The sequence below is a fragment of the Rhipicephalus sanguineus genome, chromosome 4, assembly GCF_013339695.2.
Source record: "Rhipicephalus sanguineus isolate Rsan-2018 chromosome 4, BIME_Rsan_1.4, whole genome shotgun sequence".
NCBI lineage: Eukaryota > Metazoa > Arthropoda > Arachnida > Ixodida > Ixodidae > Rhipicephalus > Rhipicephalus sanguineus.
In genome coordinates this window covers 47,426,621-47,443,460 of record NC_051179.1, presented here as the reverse complement: position 1 = coordinate 47,443,460, position 16,840 = coordinate 47,426,621, and the positions used below count along the sequence as shown (strand labels likewise).

Genomic DNA, 16,840 nt, shown 5'->3' with positions numbered 1-16,840 from the left:
GCCAGGGAGAGCGGGGCCCCGCGTGAGGAACTGCTCCGTCCCGGACGAAGAGAGAAACAAACAGGCCAGCGCGAAAAAAGAAAAAAGAAAAGTCTACCACCATCACTCCCAAGAAGAGCTCGTGCGCGCGCGTGTGTGTTGTGGGTGTTTCGACATAATGCTCGTTTCCGTCGACCGGGTATGACCACTGCGGGACGCTGACTTTGTGAAGTGAGCCATTCTAGCGCTGTTTGTCGTCTGCTACCAAACTGAACCACACTAGGCGGGCGATGCGTCGTCGTTTACTGTCTTGACCGTGGTCCCGCTCGCAACGAAGAAATCTCCGCTGCGGTTGGCTTCTTTTCCGGTGTTCTCTCTTTCTTTATCTTTCTCTGCTTAGCTTGGCATAGTCTCCTTTGAGAAACGCAGCTAACGCGTAGCGTGTTGGCCCTCGGAGTGCGCTGTGTGAAAATCGCTCCCCCCGAAAAGACGCGTCCAACGAGAAGCTTGACTGTGTTTCTTATCGTCTGCTGCACCATTGTCGTCTGCATCGTTTGTCGAGTGCGAGCAGGATTACTACGTCCTTGAGGCATCGTCTGCTACAGAAGCCGAAAGTCAAGACAGGCCACGGTACTCAAAATGGTGAGTGCATATAATCGGCTCTTTATTGTACACATATGACCTTCACCTTAGCATAGAGACTAGCGTCTTGATTCCTAAAGATTTACGTAAACGATTTCTTTCTTGACAACACGTGGTTAACAATCTTTGTCAATGTTTTTTTTTTTTTTTCGCTGACGAAGTCTACATCATTTGCTGCCACTTTCTAAAATACCAGCGATGCGACGGAGTTTGTACCGATTTCACCGCGTTGTTATGAAAGAAAAAAAAACATTTGTTGCTTCACGCGTTCCGCACGATCTGTTATCCTACATAGCTATTTCCAGTTATTTCCAGCGCCTTAAGTCGTTGTAGGCGCTAGTTAAGATAACTTTGTTCACGACTGTACAGTAAGGCACGTGTAAGTACTAATCTCTACGCTAACTAGTTAAGCCAATCAGCGATAATCCCATTTACCATCGCTGGAAAGACTGGGGCGATCCGTTCGGGCTTCCGAGTTTCGAAGCACGATTCAATTTCGCGTATACGTTAAAATCCGCACAGCTTAGACATTGCCGGGCTTGTGATCAACCTGTTCCACTCTGGACAAAGCAAATCGTATAATACGATGAAAGTGGATGACTGCTTTGCGCTGTATAATAAAGTAATATACATCTAAGTACTGGCTTTCGTTTGACTTTGCCTTCATATACAACTGAAAATGCTACTCACTGTAAGTGTTTCTGCATTGTAGGCTTATTCCCATTTCGGTGTATTTCAGGAAATAAAAATTTATGTCTGGTAAATAAAAACTGTTTGCTACGCACGCGGTGGTAAACAAAAACAGAGACCTTGTACTTCCAGAATTTTATGCTTAAACATAGTAGTTAAAAGTCTTCTTCGTTCTAAAATACAGTGTGTTCTTTTACACCCTTTGTAGAATTTTTTTTTCGCAGATCTTCTATGGTGTAGATAACGCAGTGATGACACATGAAATGATTTCTCGAAGATGTAGAGATTACTTGCACGAGAAATCAGAATGCGTAACTGATCAATTACATAAATTTTACAATAGATTTTACAGGACATAGTGAAGTTTTAGGACAATAGATTTTATAGGACATAAATTTTACAGACATTTACGAGACACAGTGAAGTTTATGCACTGTAGCCGGTGAGTTTGCGAGGCATTTCAATTTAGTACGAATACTCAGGACGGGGCTGTGCAGTTCACAGATTTCAGTTATGCTACCTGCCACACACAATTTGTTTTTAAACATTTTTTTACAGTGTTTAAATATCTTGGGACTACCGAAAACAAAAAAAAACACTTATCGTTTTCTTGTAAAGGATCGTCGAGTTTCAAGAACAATTATTTTGGGAATCTGAATGGTAAAGAAATACCAATAAAAATCTTACTCGTTGCATTTTCCTCAGAGTTGTGAGTCTGCCTAACTCAGTATAAAAACGATCAGACACTGGCGCAATTTGAATGCTTCGGAATAAAGTTGGGTTTAGTTATAATAATGTACGATTTAACTTTAACACTGGTGATTTGTTCGCCTCCAAGAAGCATGTCTCGCGAATCCGTTCCTAAATCTTAGCATAACCGTACAAGTTATTTTTACGTCAACGTCGAATTAGCTCATATTGCTCTAATCTTTCGCGCATATTCCACGCATGCTCCGCTGTGAAGGCGGGAATTTAGGATACAACGTCTTGCGCCATCCCCACAACACAATCCTGCCGCCACAATCCTGTAGCAACAACAATTTCCACTCTGGTCAGGTTCCAATAGTTCATTCGTATTATCCGCGGTTGTTGAACATTGCGATCGCTTATCACGCTGTAATATATGATTTAACCTCGATACTGGTGTCTGTGCGTAACCAAGAAGCATAATTCGAGAATGCGTTCCTGAACCTTATATAACGTCGTCGTACAATTCGTTCTTTTATGTCAATGTCGGATTAGTGCATATTTACTCCGATGTTTGGTTCATGTTATGCACATATTCCGCTGTGAAGGCGGGGATTTTAGATACCACGTTTCCCCCAATCCCCACATCACAATCCGGCTGCCAAAATCCTGAAGCGACTGCAACTTTTGCTCTGGCGAGGTTCCGATACTGAGTTTAAAGTTAGAGTGCAAACACAAAAGACGCCCCACGAAAAAAAGACAACGACAAGCGCAAGCACTGACTATAAACTGCTTTTGGTGTCGGTCGGCGCTTGCGTGTGTCGTGTCTTTTCTTCGCGGGGCGTCTTGTATGTTCGCAATATAACTTTGACCTCAGGAGGATTATGTGCCAACTAGGCCCAAATGAAGTTTTATTCAGGTTCCTTAATGTTGGCAATGAATTGCGGAAGGGCGTTCCACTCACTAATTTATAAGGCTAGGTGATCGAGTGTAAATATCCTTTGGTACGAGAAAATAGTGGGCATACCTTGCGTTCGGGGTCGACAGGTTTGGAGATGTGGGACGTTGGATGAATGAATTTGCGTGAAAATCATCAGTCACTAAAATAAATGCTGTGAAAGAAATTTTAATCGCGACTATTTCGTCCTCTTGACGGGATTAGTTGCATATTTTTCCCCGTTAGATGCATGTTACGCGTTAGGCATATTCTCGCGATTTTTTTTTTATTCTTTTAAACAGTGTAACACCTATAGTGCAACGTAACGTCCTTTTCATTACGTTTCATGACTAGATGCATCACTGATGTTTCTGTCATAAATTGAAGATCTCTTCTACGGGTCTGCCCCAACAGGGGCGGCCGTGTTAGATGTACGTTAGCCGGTGCAACGTTATCTTATTTTTTTTTTCGTATTCGTTTCTTCAGCCACCTTAATTTAATAATAATAATATCTGTGGTTTAACGTCCCAAATATGATTGGCCACCTTAATTTAGTACAGTGTACATGAAATACCAACTTCAGCTTGAAGCATACCGAAGAAGCTGAGCTCAAAGTGTTATTTTTTTAATATTATTTATATTCTTGAGTATATTTCATATTGAAAACAGTTCTATATGCCTTGTCATTGAAATAAAAGATAACGAAGGAGTTCTTGCCCCATTTCTTGGCGACGGCTACCCCTTTACACTCTGTTCTGAGGATGAAAGTAAAATTTAAGAAAGAAAAATATTATATACACATATGTACAGTCCTGCATTTGGTGAAGCCAGAAGTTCTCGCGTTAACAGCTCACATGTATAAACGGTGCACGCTTTCGATTCGCTCAGTGCTCATCACAAATATTAGTGTCTTCAAAAAAAAAAAAAAGAAAACGTTAAATCACTTTCAATTTTTTGTGATTAGCATATAAAACACCAAAGAATTTCTTATATGCTAATTCGTACGTCCTAAATTACATCGATAGAAGTTCTTTGTTCCTCCTCTTAACCTAGGCAAAAATATTTTCAGGTGGATCCATAAACTGCACTCGAAATCTGCGGTTTGGTTTTCATAAAACGATTCCGATAAAAATAAATTATTGCGCAGCGAAGAATATTCGATGTTCCTAGAAAGTATTCGCCCACAAACCCTCGGGATAGAACAGACAGTGAACGAGGAACAACAGCAGAGGAACCGCATCTTGGAATATCTCCTGGAATATATCCAAGAAGCACAGCTGCTGGAGCGCTTTTAAACTGTGCCGCCTGCCTCCCTTGAGTCAAATGTCCTTTCGCTTTCCTCCGCGAAAGGCCGGTCGCATTTACTACACCTATGACAAAATATCCTGATAACCACAACCAAACCTAACGTGTTCTCTCTTTATGTAACTATATACATCGCGCAGTTGTCGGTTACACCATTTCGTTTCAGTCGCCAATTATAAGAACAGTCGCCGCTGTATTGAATAATTGGAATTGTTTTACTTGCCACCCCGTTTGTTTACAGGTAGAGATGGGGTATTGTAGAATAAAATCTGTCCTCGAACAGCTTGACGAGTCTTCAACCATTTCATTTGTCAGGGAGGCGACGTTGTGTACATATATATAAACACTTTTACATACGTACTGGGGGTGTGCAAATAGTGAAATTTCATCTCGAATCGAATTCGAGTCGAATAGTGCCAAATAGTGCCGAATAGTGGCCAAAAATATCGAATATCGTATCGAATACAACAGGTTTTATTTAAAATTAAACGAAAGAACAAAGAAATGAAATCCGCTCACGTCCTGGAGCATATAACGCGGGGAGTGACTGCTACCGAAAGACTGCAAAATTGTCATGCAGAGACACAAGCTGTTCCACATGACCTGGCTTCAGGCTTTCTCGCGATGACGTTACAATGTTTCCTGCAGTTGAAAACGTGCGCTCACTGGGCTCCTCAGTAGCAGGGATGGAAAGGTATCGCAAGGCAATCTTGGCGATACCTGCAAAAAGTGTAGCTCCATGCTCTTCCAAGTATTTCAGTGGATCATTCTTTCTTGGGATCAGGGGCTCATCGAAGTACGTTTGAACCACTTTATAAAGTCTGAGCTCAGTGTGCTGGTTATTTGTTGACGCCAGCAGTTCGACAGTCTCCCAGTCTGTTCCCTGGCCTTCTTTGCTGGAGCCATGACACGCGGAAGTGACGTAATCTCCTTTAAAAAAAAGCACGCGCTCGCTTCTGAACTAGGATATCGGTGAAAGTTTTAACTAAAGGCCCACTGCAACGACGTTAGCGTTAGTTTTGGCCACTCCATACCCTAACGAAGTTGCACCATTGGCCTTTGTCGTGTTTTAAACATTCGTCCTGTCGAATTATTCGAAACCTCGAATACTAGCTATTCGAAAGTCGAATCGAAAGGCATTATTCGTTTCGAATTCGAAAAACTCGAATATTCGCGCACTCCTAATACGTATACATACACATTTTCGATGGAGGGGAAAATGCTTGAGGCCCGTGTACTTAGATTTAGGTGCACGTTAAAGAACCCCGGGTGGCCGACATTTCCGGCGTCCTTCACTACGGCGTCCCTCTTCATCATATCGTGCATTCTGGAGGTTAAAGCCCAACAATTATTACTACGAAAGTAAGGGTACTGTCCGAGGGGCTCGTTTTCTGTATTATACGCAACTAATGAAACCGACAGACAGTTAAGCGAGGAAAAGCATAGGGTACATTATTTGTGGTTTCTTAACCATACTGTATTGATTCTCGCTTAAATTGAAAGAAGTTAGTGCGGACGAAAATTCACCCTTTCCGTCGGTGGGATCCGAACCCACACCGTTAAAGGCTGTGGGTTCATATCCACAACCTCTCCCCCTCGCAATTTTTTAGTTTCACATGTGTGCACGCACACATACAAGCGCACTCGCGAACATACATACATAACGGGTAGTTGAACACTGAACCTGCCTGCCTCGCCACGGTGGTCTAGTGGTTAAGGTGCTCGACTGCTGACCCGAAGGTCGCGGGATCGAATCCCGGCCACGGCGGCTGCATTTTCGATGGAGGCGAAAATGTTCAGGCCCGTGTACTTTGATTTAGGTGCACGTTAAAGAACCCCAGGTGGTCGAAATTTTCAGAGCCCTCCACTACGGCGTCTCTCATAATCATATCGCGGTTTTGGGACGTTAAACCCCAGATATTATTATTATAACACTGATCCCCCCCCCCCCCACGAAAAAAACTTCTGGCTGCGACCCTGACTGCCACAATAAGCTAGGCTCTTCAGTGCTTTAGAATTTTCGCTTTCTATCAAAAGGACTGTAAATAGTGAATTTTCTAGTAGTGATCACATACGCCTATATTTAATGCCCGTTTATCAGCTGACGCCGCAAAACGCACGTGGCATCGGTAACCTAGCTCTGCGCTCGTTCAAGCAAGATCCAAGCAGAGACGTGTACTGTTACATAAGTTTGTTTTCTTCCGGTTGTTAGCTTTGGCCCGAGCCTGCTCAGCTGGCATGCAGCATTTCGCATCTTGCTTTCGCAACTCATTGTTTTGACTCGAAGGGCGCGTTACAGCAGGGACCAGCGAAGCTGCACCACTAGCATGCACAGGACGAGCGTCCTAGTTATTCCCGTTTTCCTTTTGACGTCTCGCTCCGACACGCCGCAGTTATTGAACGTGCGCATCAATATGCGCACAATAACATTACGTACAGTAATACTATGCGCCACATACGTTGTACACTATTATACGTTACATTATACAGCAACACCGTTGACTGGGAAGCAACGGCGGCCAACCGCGGTTCGGCCATGGAGCCAGTAGTTTAGGTTGGATCACGTGCACAAGATCCGATCAGCCTGCCGCAAACAATGCATCTGGGTTCGAAACCGGCATATTATAATATTGTAATATTGAAACACGCACAGTAATAATGTACACCTAGTTTAGTCAGTGGGCGAGTACAATTAGTTAGTTACTTAGCTATTTAGCTAGCCAGCTAGCTAGTTAGTTACTTAGCTATCCAGCTAGCTAGCTAGTTAGCTAGCTACTTAGCTATTCAGCTAGCTACTTAAGTAACCAGTCAGTCAGTCAGTCAGTCAGTCAGTCAGTCAGTCCAGTCAGTCAGTCCAGTCAGTCAGTCCAGTCAGTCAGTCCAGTCAGTCAGTCCAGTCAGTCAGTCCAGTCAGTCAGTCAGTCAGTCAGTCAGTCAGTCAGTCAGTCCAGTCAGTCAGTCCAGTCAGTCAGTCCAGTCAGTCAGTCCAGTCAGTCAGTCAGTCAGTCAGTCCAGTCAGTCAGTCCAGTCAGTCAGTCCAGTCAGTCAGTCCAGTCAGTCAGTCCAGTCAGTCAGTCAGTCAGTCAGTCAGTCAGTCAGTCAGTCAGTCAGTCAGTCAGTCAGTCAGTCAGTCAGTCAGTCAGTCAGTCAGTCAGTCAGTCAGTCAGTCAGTCAGTCAGTCAGTCAGTCAGTCAGTCAGTCAGTCAGTCAGTAAAAACGACGCAGAGATTAACCGCACGAGCCGAGAGCCCGGTTAGCCATCGTGAAATGAGGTAAAGGAGGGAAGGAGACGATATTTATTGGTTTACAGTGAAACCTCGGTGATACGATCGCAGCTCATACGAATTTCGGGGTGATACGAATTTTTCGTTGGTCCCAGCCAAGGCCCATTGGCCTGCAATGTAATGGAGTACGGGTGTTGCGAACCGATTTTCACCCAGCGACGTTTTATACGAACGTACGCTACCGCCCAGGTACGAAGGGGGGCTGTCCGCACTGTCGCGGAAGACGCGCCAAGCACGCGCGAGCGCGGGAACGCAAGCGTGGGCATGCGCTCCGCACCACCAAATCGTCAGAATCACGGTGTAAGAAAAACACTTCACTAAAGGTGGGCGAGGACCGAAAGAAGGCAAGGATGGTCTTAGCGAAGGAGTCAGGCCTCACAACATCAGCATGCGCGACCGTTGAGGTCGCACTAGTGCGGGCACGGCCGTAAATCTCCCAAAAAACATCCCCAACACCTCTGCGATAACAAAATCATAACAAAGGACCGTGGTTCTGTAATTCTGTGACCTTGATACATCGCGTCAAAGCGTTTCTTTCGTTACTTTCGCTGCAGTACTTAGGTGTCATGCAAAAAACCATACTAAAATTTCGAAGGGGCTACAGCTGTCGCGGGTCACAACGCACCTGGTTCATTAATTAAATACGCGCTTACGGACTGTATATTTACGAGTGCTGGTATGATTGCCGACACCTAAAAACTTAACTGACAATCATTCAGGGTTCTTCCTGACGTTGCTGTGGCCCTGAAAAACAATAAATGAAAATGTACGTCAGCTTTCTTTTGTCGCATGCTAATTTTCCACGCTTTCTGGTGATACGGATTTCGGATGGTACGGATATTTTTGGTCGTCCCGTGAAATTCGTATCACCGAGGTTTCACTGTATTTAGGAAACACCTTACAGGCCCTGTCGGGTACTGAGTAAGGGGTGCATTGTAACAATGAGTAGTGGGGTGCAGTGGAAAGAACTAAAAAAAAATAGATCTGTACGCAGTGTACAGCGGCTGAACAATAAGACGACTCATATAAGTAAGTTATCTTTTCGTCCACTTTACTTTCTTCACATTTATATCCTAATAATTACAAATACCATTCCCTATGCTTTCCTTGGCATTTTGTATGTTAGTTCTCATTAATATTGCGTCTAACAAATAAAAACGAGCCCTTAAAGGTCATCTTCCTTGCTACATATATATAATGTGGGAAAGATTACATTTTGTACGCACGCCCACGCACAAACAGTCATCGTTCAACCGGTCATGCGCGCTGACCTACGCCGATTTATGCAAAAGTAAAAGCTATAGCTACGCCTTCTCCGATTTGTACATCGTTCACACATGTAGTCATGACTCCAGGATGCTCTCTCTCTCTCTCTCTCTCTCATTAATTTGAAAGCTTAACAATAATTTCTGGGGTTTCACTTGCCCTTAGGTATACAGTTGAAAAGATCTCAATATACGAACAAAATGCAATCGACTGAGAATATCAATGCAATTTAATGAGTGCATCGTGAGAGCATACAACACGTCGTCTTTACTCTTTTTAGCGATACCTCAATTTGTTTGCTGCTCTCGCTTTTTTATACAGAAAAGAAAAATGAAGCATTGAGTGAAGTTGTATTGAATTGAAATGATGCTATTTTATTTCAAGGCCATAAGCGAAATCCTCAACGCCGTGTCAACTCATAAGCTGCGTCATTCATTTAAATGGCTCCTCCGTTTATCGAGTGAATGAATGCAATTTCGCGAGGGCGCAGCACCCTCTAGCGAGTTTCCTATTATCCGCGCGTGGATGAGGCCAGAAAGCCGTTGATGGAATTAGTTAAAGCGAAACAAGCGTTCGAATGCGAGAAACGACGAGTGTGACGTCATGCCAAGCTCGGAAAAGACCAGCGCCAAAGTCGGAAGTAGCGCCGGTTCCTTTTTATGTCCACCAACAAGGATGCAATCAGGCGCGGAATTCAGGAAGCACGCGTGCACTCTTAGATCTGGTGGCTTACTATATAAAAAGACATATATAAGTAAACTCATACTAAGGACCTATATGCCTCATCAAGCGGGAAAAAATGACAGCGCGAATGGCACCGAAAAACGGGTGAAGTCGTGTACGAGATTCCGAGATGAGTCATACGAGATGCTAAAATGTGACGTCATCATGACATATGACGACGTAATCACCTGACATGGTCGCTTGGTCAATGCGGGCCGATCCCGGAGGCCGTGCAAAACCACGTGAGGGATAGAAACCTCCAGGATGGGCGTCAAAGACCGATACAATCAACTGACAAGTAGTAGAAGACTTTCGCCTTCGAGTCGTCTTAGGTAAATGCATAAGGAAAGCTGTGGACGTTTTTTTTTTTTTTGTGTGTGTGTGTGTGTGTGTGTGTGTGTGTGTGTGTGTGTGTGTGTGTGTGTGTGTGTGTGTGTGTGTGTGTGTGTGTGTGTGTGTGTGTGTGTGTGTGTGTGTGTGTGTGAGCTTAGGAGTAACGCCGCTACTGTTTCTAAATGAACACTCGATAGGTCCCACTCCCACTCAGTGGCGAGTCAGGAATTCAATAAGGCCTTCGCCGCGTTGCTGTCGAGTGACGCGTTGAACAACGAAGCTCATTTGGTGACTCAACTCCAATACATTTTCATAACGTTCACGGACGACTGCATCCGTACATATGTCCAAGGCTGTACGTGAACGTGAAGGTCCGACGGTGCGCTCTACTGGGCCTTCATGTATACGCAGGGGACCCTGAAGACACCTCGACGTAAACAAGCATCGCTTCTTAACTTTCATTCTCTCAGAATGTGACTGCAAGGAAGATGAGGAGGAAGACAGCGTGGCTCTGAATGATAGACAGTCGCCATCTTGACCGCCTCTGTTTTAAGTGTTAATACGTTGCATATACAATTGGGCCTAAGATACAGTCAACATAGGTGAGACAGCTTTGTTTTGTTGAGAGACTTTTGGTGCGACGAGAAACCAAAGCCCAGACGAGGCGGCCAGGTTTCCCTCAACCTACTAATTGCGGCTTGTTGCAATTTCGTCCACTTAAATTCATCTGTTTTTCTTCGCGTCAAAACTACCACACTTTACTTATAAACTACAAATAACGCCTTATGGCTTTTCTTGGCTTCATTATCTCACCGTTCTTTTTCTGCGCTATACTGATACACCGGGACAAAACGAGAAGACAGGACACATATGTGCAAACATAGATGTCCTGTCTCATCGTTTTGTCCTGGTGTTTCAGAAGCGCAGCAAAAGAGCGATGCCATACCAACTAGCCCCCGTCGAAGCCTTATTGAGCTTCATTTTCCGTTGGATTCATCAGGTAGTGTTTAAAAAAAAGGGGGCTCCTTCTATCCACTCCCCCTTCTTTCGTTCAGCACACATGATCTAGTTCAGTAGAAGATAAAAGCTTGAAGCAATGACAAATCCATTAACACGAGGTGTCGTAAGACAGCAGTTGCCTTGGAGAAAACAAGATCACTTGTCATCGAAACGTTGGCTCCAGCGACAACCCGTGTACAAAAATATTCATCAAGTACACGCGCCTGGTATTTCGATGACGTCGATATGCAAGGACACTCGTTGTTACTTCGATTAAGGTACACGTTAAAGCGAGTCAGGAAAACTGCCGTTTCGATGGTGCTGATGATGTTGTGTGTACTGACGTACCTGTTGATATTGTGAAGTGACTGCAGGCCACCATTTCCTTTTTCTTTCTGTTTTATGAAATATACCGTCTCTGTTTCTCTCAATTTTTCAATTATGACTCCTGTTTGGCTATTTAAACTTTCAATTACAGCCGTCGTACACACTTGGTCGCCAAATTTCGTGATTGCCAAAGCCCTCCACGCTTTTTTCAGCGACAGCTGTTCCTGCACCCTATGTCCACCCATTTCTTTTCGTACATATTCCGAGGCCTTTCTCCGAAACTAATTTTTCGCTCTGCGCTTTTCTCGTTCAAACGAAACCCAGTTCATGCGACACTACATTGTACTACATACCTACCGCCACCTTACCGGCAAAGAGAACACGTGAGGGTCAGATACTATAGGCGTAGCGACTGTGGGCCGCACGCGCACGTTTGATCAATAGCGTCCGGCCCTTAGCTTGCCATCTCACCAATGTTCGTCTACATACGTGCAATAAAAGGCACGAGTCCACTGCTGTTCCATTTTATATAATGCCCTATGGACAAAATGTCCTACTGCATTTCTTTTCGCTTCTTCTTCTTCTTTATTTTTGTGGGGGGGGGGGGGGGGGAGGGAGGGCGTGGGGAAGGCAGCGGGGGGAGAGGAGGGCATCGTGACGCACAGCTGACCCCGATAGCGACCGTCTGCCACTCAAAAAAAGAAAGGCAACTGCTTCGATCAACACTCGGACGTTGCAGTTCGTACGACTTGTATGCCATCTATATAGCTCCAAATCAATAGCCGAGGCTAGTGTCTCTAACTCCTCCCCTCCCCCGGTAGACTCCATTACCCTCCCCACAATTACCCTCTCCCTCAAAACCCACGCGCACACGGCAACACTTCCAAGCGATTTCCTTCTCTCTCTCATCCCGCTGACGATGGCAGTGTTTCCAGGTCGGCCTCTGAAATCTCGAGAACAGCCACGCGCTCGAGCGACACACTCAGATGCGTTCGATGATAATTTTTTTTTCTGTCTCGTGTTTCTATCTCTATTTTGTCTTTTCTTTGTTCCGTTAGCCGACGACATACTTATACGATTCGACTGGTGTCTAAACTCCAGAAACAGAAACTCGCGCTCAAACCGAGCGTTCGCACCTCCCATAGATCTACGGACACGTCGTCGTTCGCGTATATAGAGCTTCAATCGCTTCGGGGTATTCTCGCAGCCGCCATTGCCTTTCCCGTTTCTTTTCTCTCGTACCTACTGCTGACGCACTCCGTATAGATGCTTCAGCAAAGCTCAAACGTCTGGCCACGGTGTTTAACACTGGGAATTATTCCCGACGGTTTACTAAAGCTTTCCTCTATTACTGGATACTGGTTACGTCTGTCTAGAGATGTTAATTGGCGTTTGCCGCCCGTCTGTTGCCTTGTTTATTTTTAGTGGACCAGCGGTGAGGTATTTGCCCAACTTCTGTGGCCATAGACGTGCGCACGGGGGGGGGGGGGGGGGGCGAAGTCTGCCCTATACTTTGAAGGGGGGGGGGGCGCTGCGGCGAACCTTCCCCCCCCCCCTGAAGGGTAACCCTCTGCATGCCTATGTCTGTGGCACACACCCGTTAGTGATGATGATAGCTTCTTGTAGAAACCAAAGTTCTACGGCCGGCTTAAGAGCTTCATTGTTAAATTTCAACATTCAAGAGCTGATTGCTTAAAGTGTGTAGCATTAAGTACTGCTTACACTACCAAATTACTCCGATATCATTTTCACCTCTCAAGTACTACACCGTATAAATATTGTGAACTAGTTAGTTTAAACTCGTGAACTCCCACTTGCACAGTGGAACTCGGTGGAATTTGCCAACGCTCGTCTTCACAACTTGGACCCGAATCTACATATCTCCGTCTTCTGTCGGGAATAACTAGAGCTGAGGAGACGCTCTTGTGCCGCCTGTGGCTCGGGGTGGCCTTCACGAAGGCCTACTCATTTCGGATCGGAATGACCACCAGCCCGACATGTGATCGCTGTGGCTACGAGGAGACGATCGCCCATCTTCTCTGTGAATGTCCTCGCTTCAGTGTGCCAAGAAAATAACTTTCAAAAGTGTTAGATAGACTTAACAATAGCCCATTGTCGGAGGAAAGTCTCAGGACACTGGCCCAGACCGTCCTCAGTACAGAAGGCTTTGAGAGCGTTGTTGCATTTCTATCGCGGGCAACTGTTCTTGAGACAGACTTTAAGCAGCGTCGTTTATTGTACTACTTTCTTTTTTTTCTTTTTCCTTTTTTTCTTTTTTTAACATCTCTTTTCTATAATCTTTTATTCCCGTTACTCCCTTCCCCAGCACAGGGTAGCCAGCCGGTTTAAGAACTGGCTAACCTCCCTGTCCTTCCGTCTGTTTCTTCTTCCTCCTCCTATTTTAGCCTTGAAAACTTTTTAAATACAGCAGTTGACATAACGCAGTAATGAAGTAATAGATAATCATATAGTTAGATGACCGCTGGATACATTCTTTATTCTTTATTCATACATAACCCCGCTTTGCCCGGAGGCGTTACAGCAGGGGGGTTACAAACACGAAAAAAACACATCTTCATTTTTACTGCACACTTGCTCAGACATCAAACCATTCCACTCGTTAATGGTTTTCACAAAAAATGAATTCGCGTACAGGTTCGTCCTGGCCCGGTATGGCCTTATTTTGTGTATATGATCCATACGTTCAGATATGTACTCTGGCTGTTTTAGGTAAGTGTCTCTCTCAATTCCTGTTTTATTATGAAATATCTGATATAACAACTCTGATATAACATGATATCAGATTCCACAAAACACTGCAGGTCAGACACGACACAGGCCTTACCACATACATACATACATACAATGCACATATACACATCGAGAGCTCTGCCTTAAGGGCAAGCCTTTATCACAATTAAAAAAATCAGTTGAGGTTAGTGTCATCACAAACCAAGGCTTACAAATTGAAACGCGACGACATCGCTTTTTTTCAGTATAATGACTGATATGAGCCGTCTCGTGATAACCGCGTAATGTGGCTGCAAATCCGGCCGCAAAGGTAACGTTGCCTCGAATGTAAGTGTTCTATAGTCAAAATTACGCCGACATGACACGAACCGTAGACTCTGGAAACGAAGGTACGCGCATTACTTAGCACTAAATTTTTTTTATTTTCAGTCGGTGAGTACTGTAGAACGCTCTTTCCAGAGCACGTCTACCACGCGCCGTGCGAATGAATCAAATGTTACTTAGGCATTTAAGCTACTGTCAAACACATTTGGGGTATATATCAGGTATTCGTTGCTTCTACCTAACGGTCGCGCACGAAGGACAACGTTAGTGCTTAAGAGAGAAAAAAAAACGAGCCATGCGTACATCTGAAGACACTTGAAGTCGACGTTGTTTCTTGTCTCGTCTACTAACGGCAACGACGAGGCGTTTGACGTCATTCGTCGACCGGTCGTTCCGTTTGTTTTGGTCCCCGAGCGCGCGCGCTATGTTACTCGGTGCGTACGGCACAAGCTTAGCTAATGCCCCTGCAGCGGCGTTCGTGACTGAACAAGCGATCCCCGTACGCAGGTCTGTCCTCGTTTCTTCTTTTACCGTTTCGCTTCGTGCGTCTTAAGACCTTGCTTCCTCCGAAGCACTAGGGAAAAAATCCGAAATAAATAAATATATATCGTAGAGATTGGAACGCTAGGGATGTTATTCCGGACTGTGAACACGTCAGTAGAAAGAACTCTACACAAATGCTATACGCGGCACAGAACGACACATCGGGATGGGAAACTGGAGAACACCAAATGCTGACGTCATACTGCTCTAATAAACGAAAACTGCATCACGGTAGTCTTTCTTGTGTTTGTGGCATGGTGACCTGTCTTTTTCTGGTGTACTTGTACACGACTATCTATCTATCTATCTATCTATCTATCTATCTATCTATCTATCTATCTATCTATCTATCTATCTATCTATCTATCTATCTATCTATCTATCTATCTATCTATCTATCTATCTATCTATCTATCTATCTATCTATCTATCTATCTATCTATCTATCTATCTATCTATCTATCTATCTATCGTCGCCGTCGTTGTCGCAATCGCTGTAGATATCGTCGACGTTATCACCACAGTGTTGTACCAACTCCCTTGTCGTCGATTTGCCTATCACCCCCGTTAAAAGCCGCCGTATTTTTTTATTGGACTCAGGGCGACCTTACTGTCTTTTTTAATGGAACTTTCTTCGCATATTTCTTAAATATTTGAGGAAGGACGGTATGTTCTGTGTTTGTACTCATTGATGTCTGCACGAAAGAGCACCTAAACCCGCTTGCCAGTGATTGGCTAAATAAGGCAACGAAGCTCACGTTGGCAACTATATCTATCACGTGTACGACGCCGCTGCTTCAGACACACGGTCAAAACATTTCTCGGAAAACGGTAGCGCGCGTCAAAACTGAACTTAGCCGGGTATTTCCAAAAGCAGCGCTTGACGGTGTCTCGTCGGGAGTTTGGGGGCGTTTTGTGAGAGTGTACAGCGAGATACATAGTTTCCGAAGCGCTAAAGATACTTTGAAGCGGCCACTTTCTATATGCGTATATATTAAAACGAGACGCGACGCGTATATCTTGTTTACATCGAACGGTGCTTCACTCAACGCGGACAGGCCAAGGGTCGCCGCATCCGAGAATAGCGCAGCGCCGATACGCAAATGCACGGAACGACCCAACGCGAGTAAGTACGAACAGCCCAGCTGTACATGCGAGTACTGCAAGTGAGTGTGTTAGTTTGCCTGTGAGAGAGAGAATTTGCAATGCGTGCGTAAATACGAATTCGCGCGCGCGCGCGCGCGTGTGTGTGTGTGTGTGTGTGTGTGTGTGTGTGTGTGTGTGTGTGTGTGTGTGTGTGTGTGTGTGTGTGTGTGTGTGTGTGTGTGTGTGTGTGTGTGTGTGTGTGTGTGTGTGTGTGTGTGTGTGTGTGTGTGTGTGTGTGTGTGTGTGCGCGTGCGTGTGTGTGTGTGTGCGTGCGTGCGTGCGTGTGTGTGTGTGTGTGCGTGCGCGCGCGCGCGCGCGCGTGCGTGCGTGCGTGCGTGTGCGTGTCCAGTTTTATTTTAGCTCATTACTAGCAAGTCTACTGAGGCGTAACAGAACTCTGTTTGCGAGCATGCCTGCTCGGATTCGAGTAGTTCGTGCGCGCAGAGTCTGTGTCTTGAACTTCGTGTGTGTATGTGTGAGTGTGTGGGTGTGTGTTTCAAGTGTACATGCGTGTACTGCGTGTCCACAGGTGTGCGTATGTGTACATGTGTGTGCACTTGTATTGATGTTTAAGTTCGAATTCGCGCGCGAGGGTGCGTGCATGTGTTTGACTTTGTCCCTCTCATGGGGCACGAAGGCGCCACAGAGAGAAGTGGGTTGTGGGTACGTGTCCGTGCAAGTGAGTGAGCGAGTGTGTGTGTATGTGTGTGTGTGCGCGTGTGCGTGTTCACCCGTACTTCGCTCCCTTTCCACTACCTGTGTTTGCGTACAGCATGTCACGCAGACTATAGCACTACCCTGCTCACAACGGGGGCGGTCCATATACCTCCCACGACAGGGGGCCGCAGTGCTTTTCCTTTTTCTTTTCTTGCTTTTGTCATCCTTGCAAATAGAGTTTGTTTTC

At 45.2% G+C, this 16,840-nt stretch overlaps 1 protein-coding gene across 1 annotated transcript in view; it reads left to right on the top strand.

Annotated features, from left to right (window-relative positions):
• LOC119389915 (calmodulin) overlaps positions 1-16,840 on the top strand; it is an 85,467-nt gene continuing 68,627 nt past the window's right edge. Inside the window, exon 1 of the mRNA XM_037657345.2 lies at positions 1-621. Coding sequence (XP_037513273.1) covers positions 619-621 — 3 coding nt within the window. The 5' untranslated portion in view covers positions 1-618. The remainder of the gene's footprint in view (positions 622-16,840) is intronic.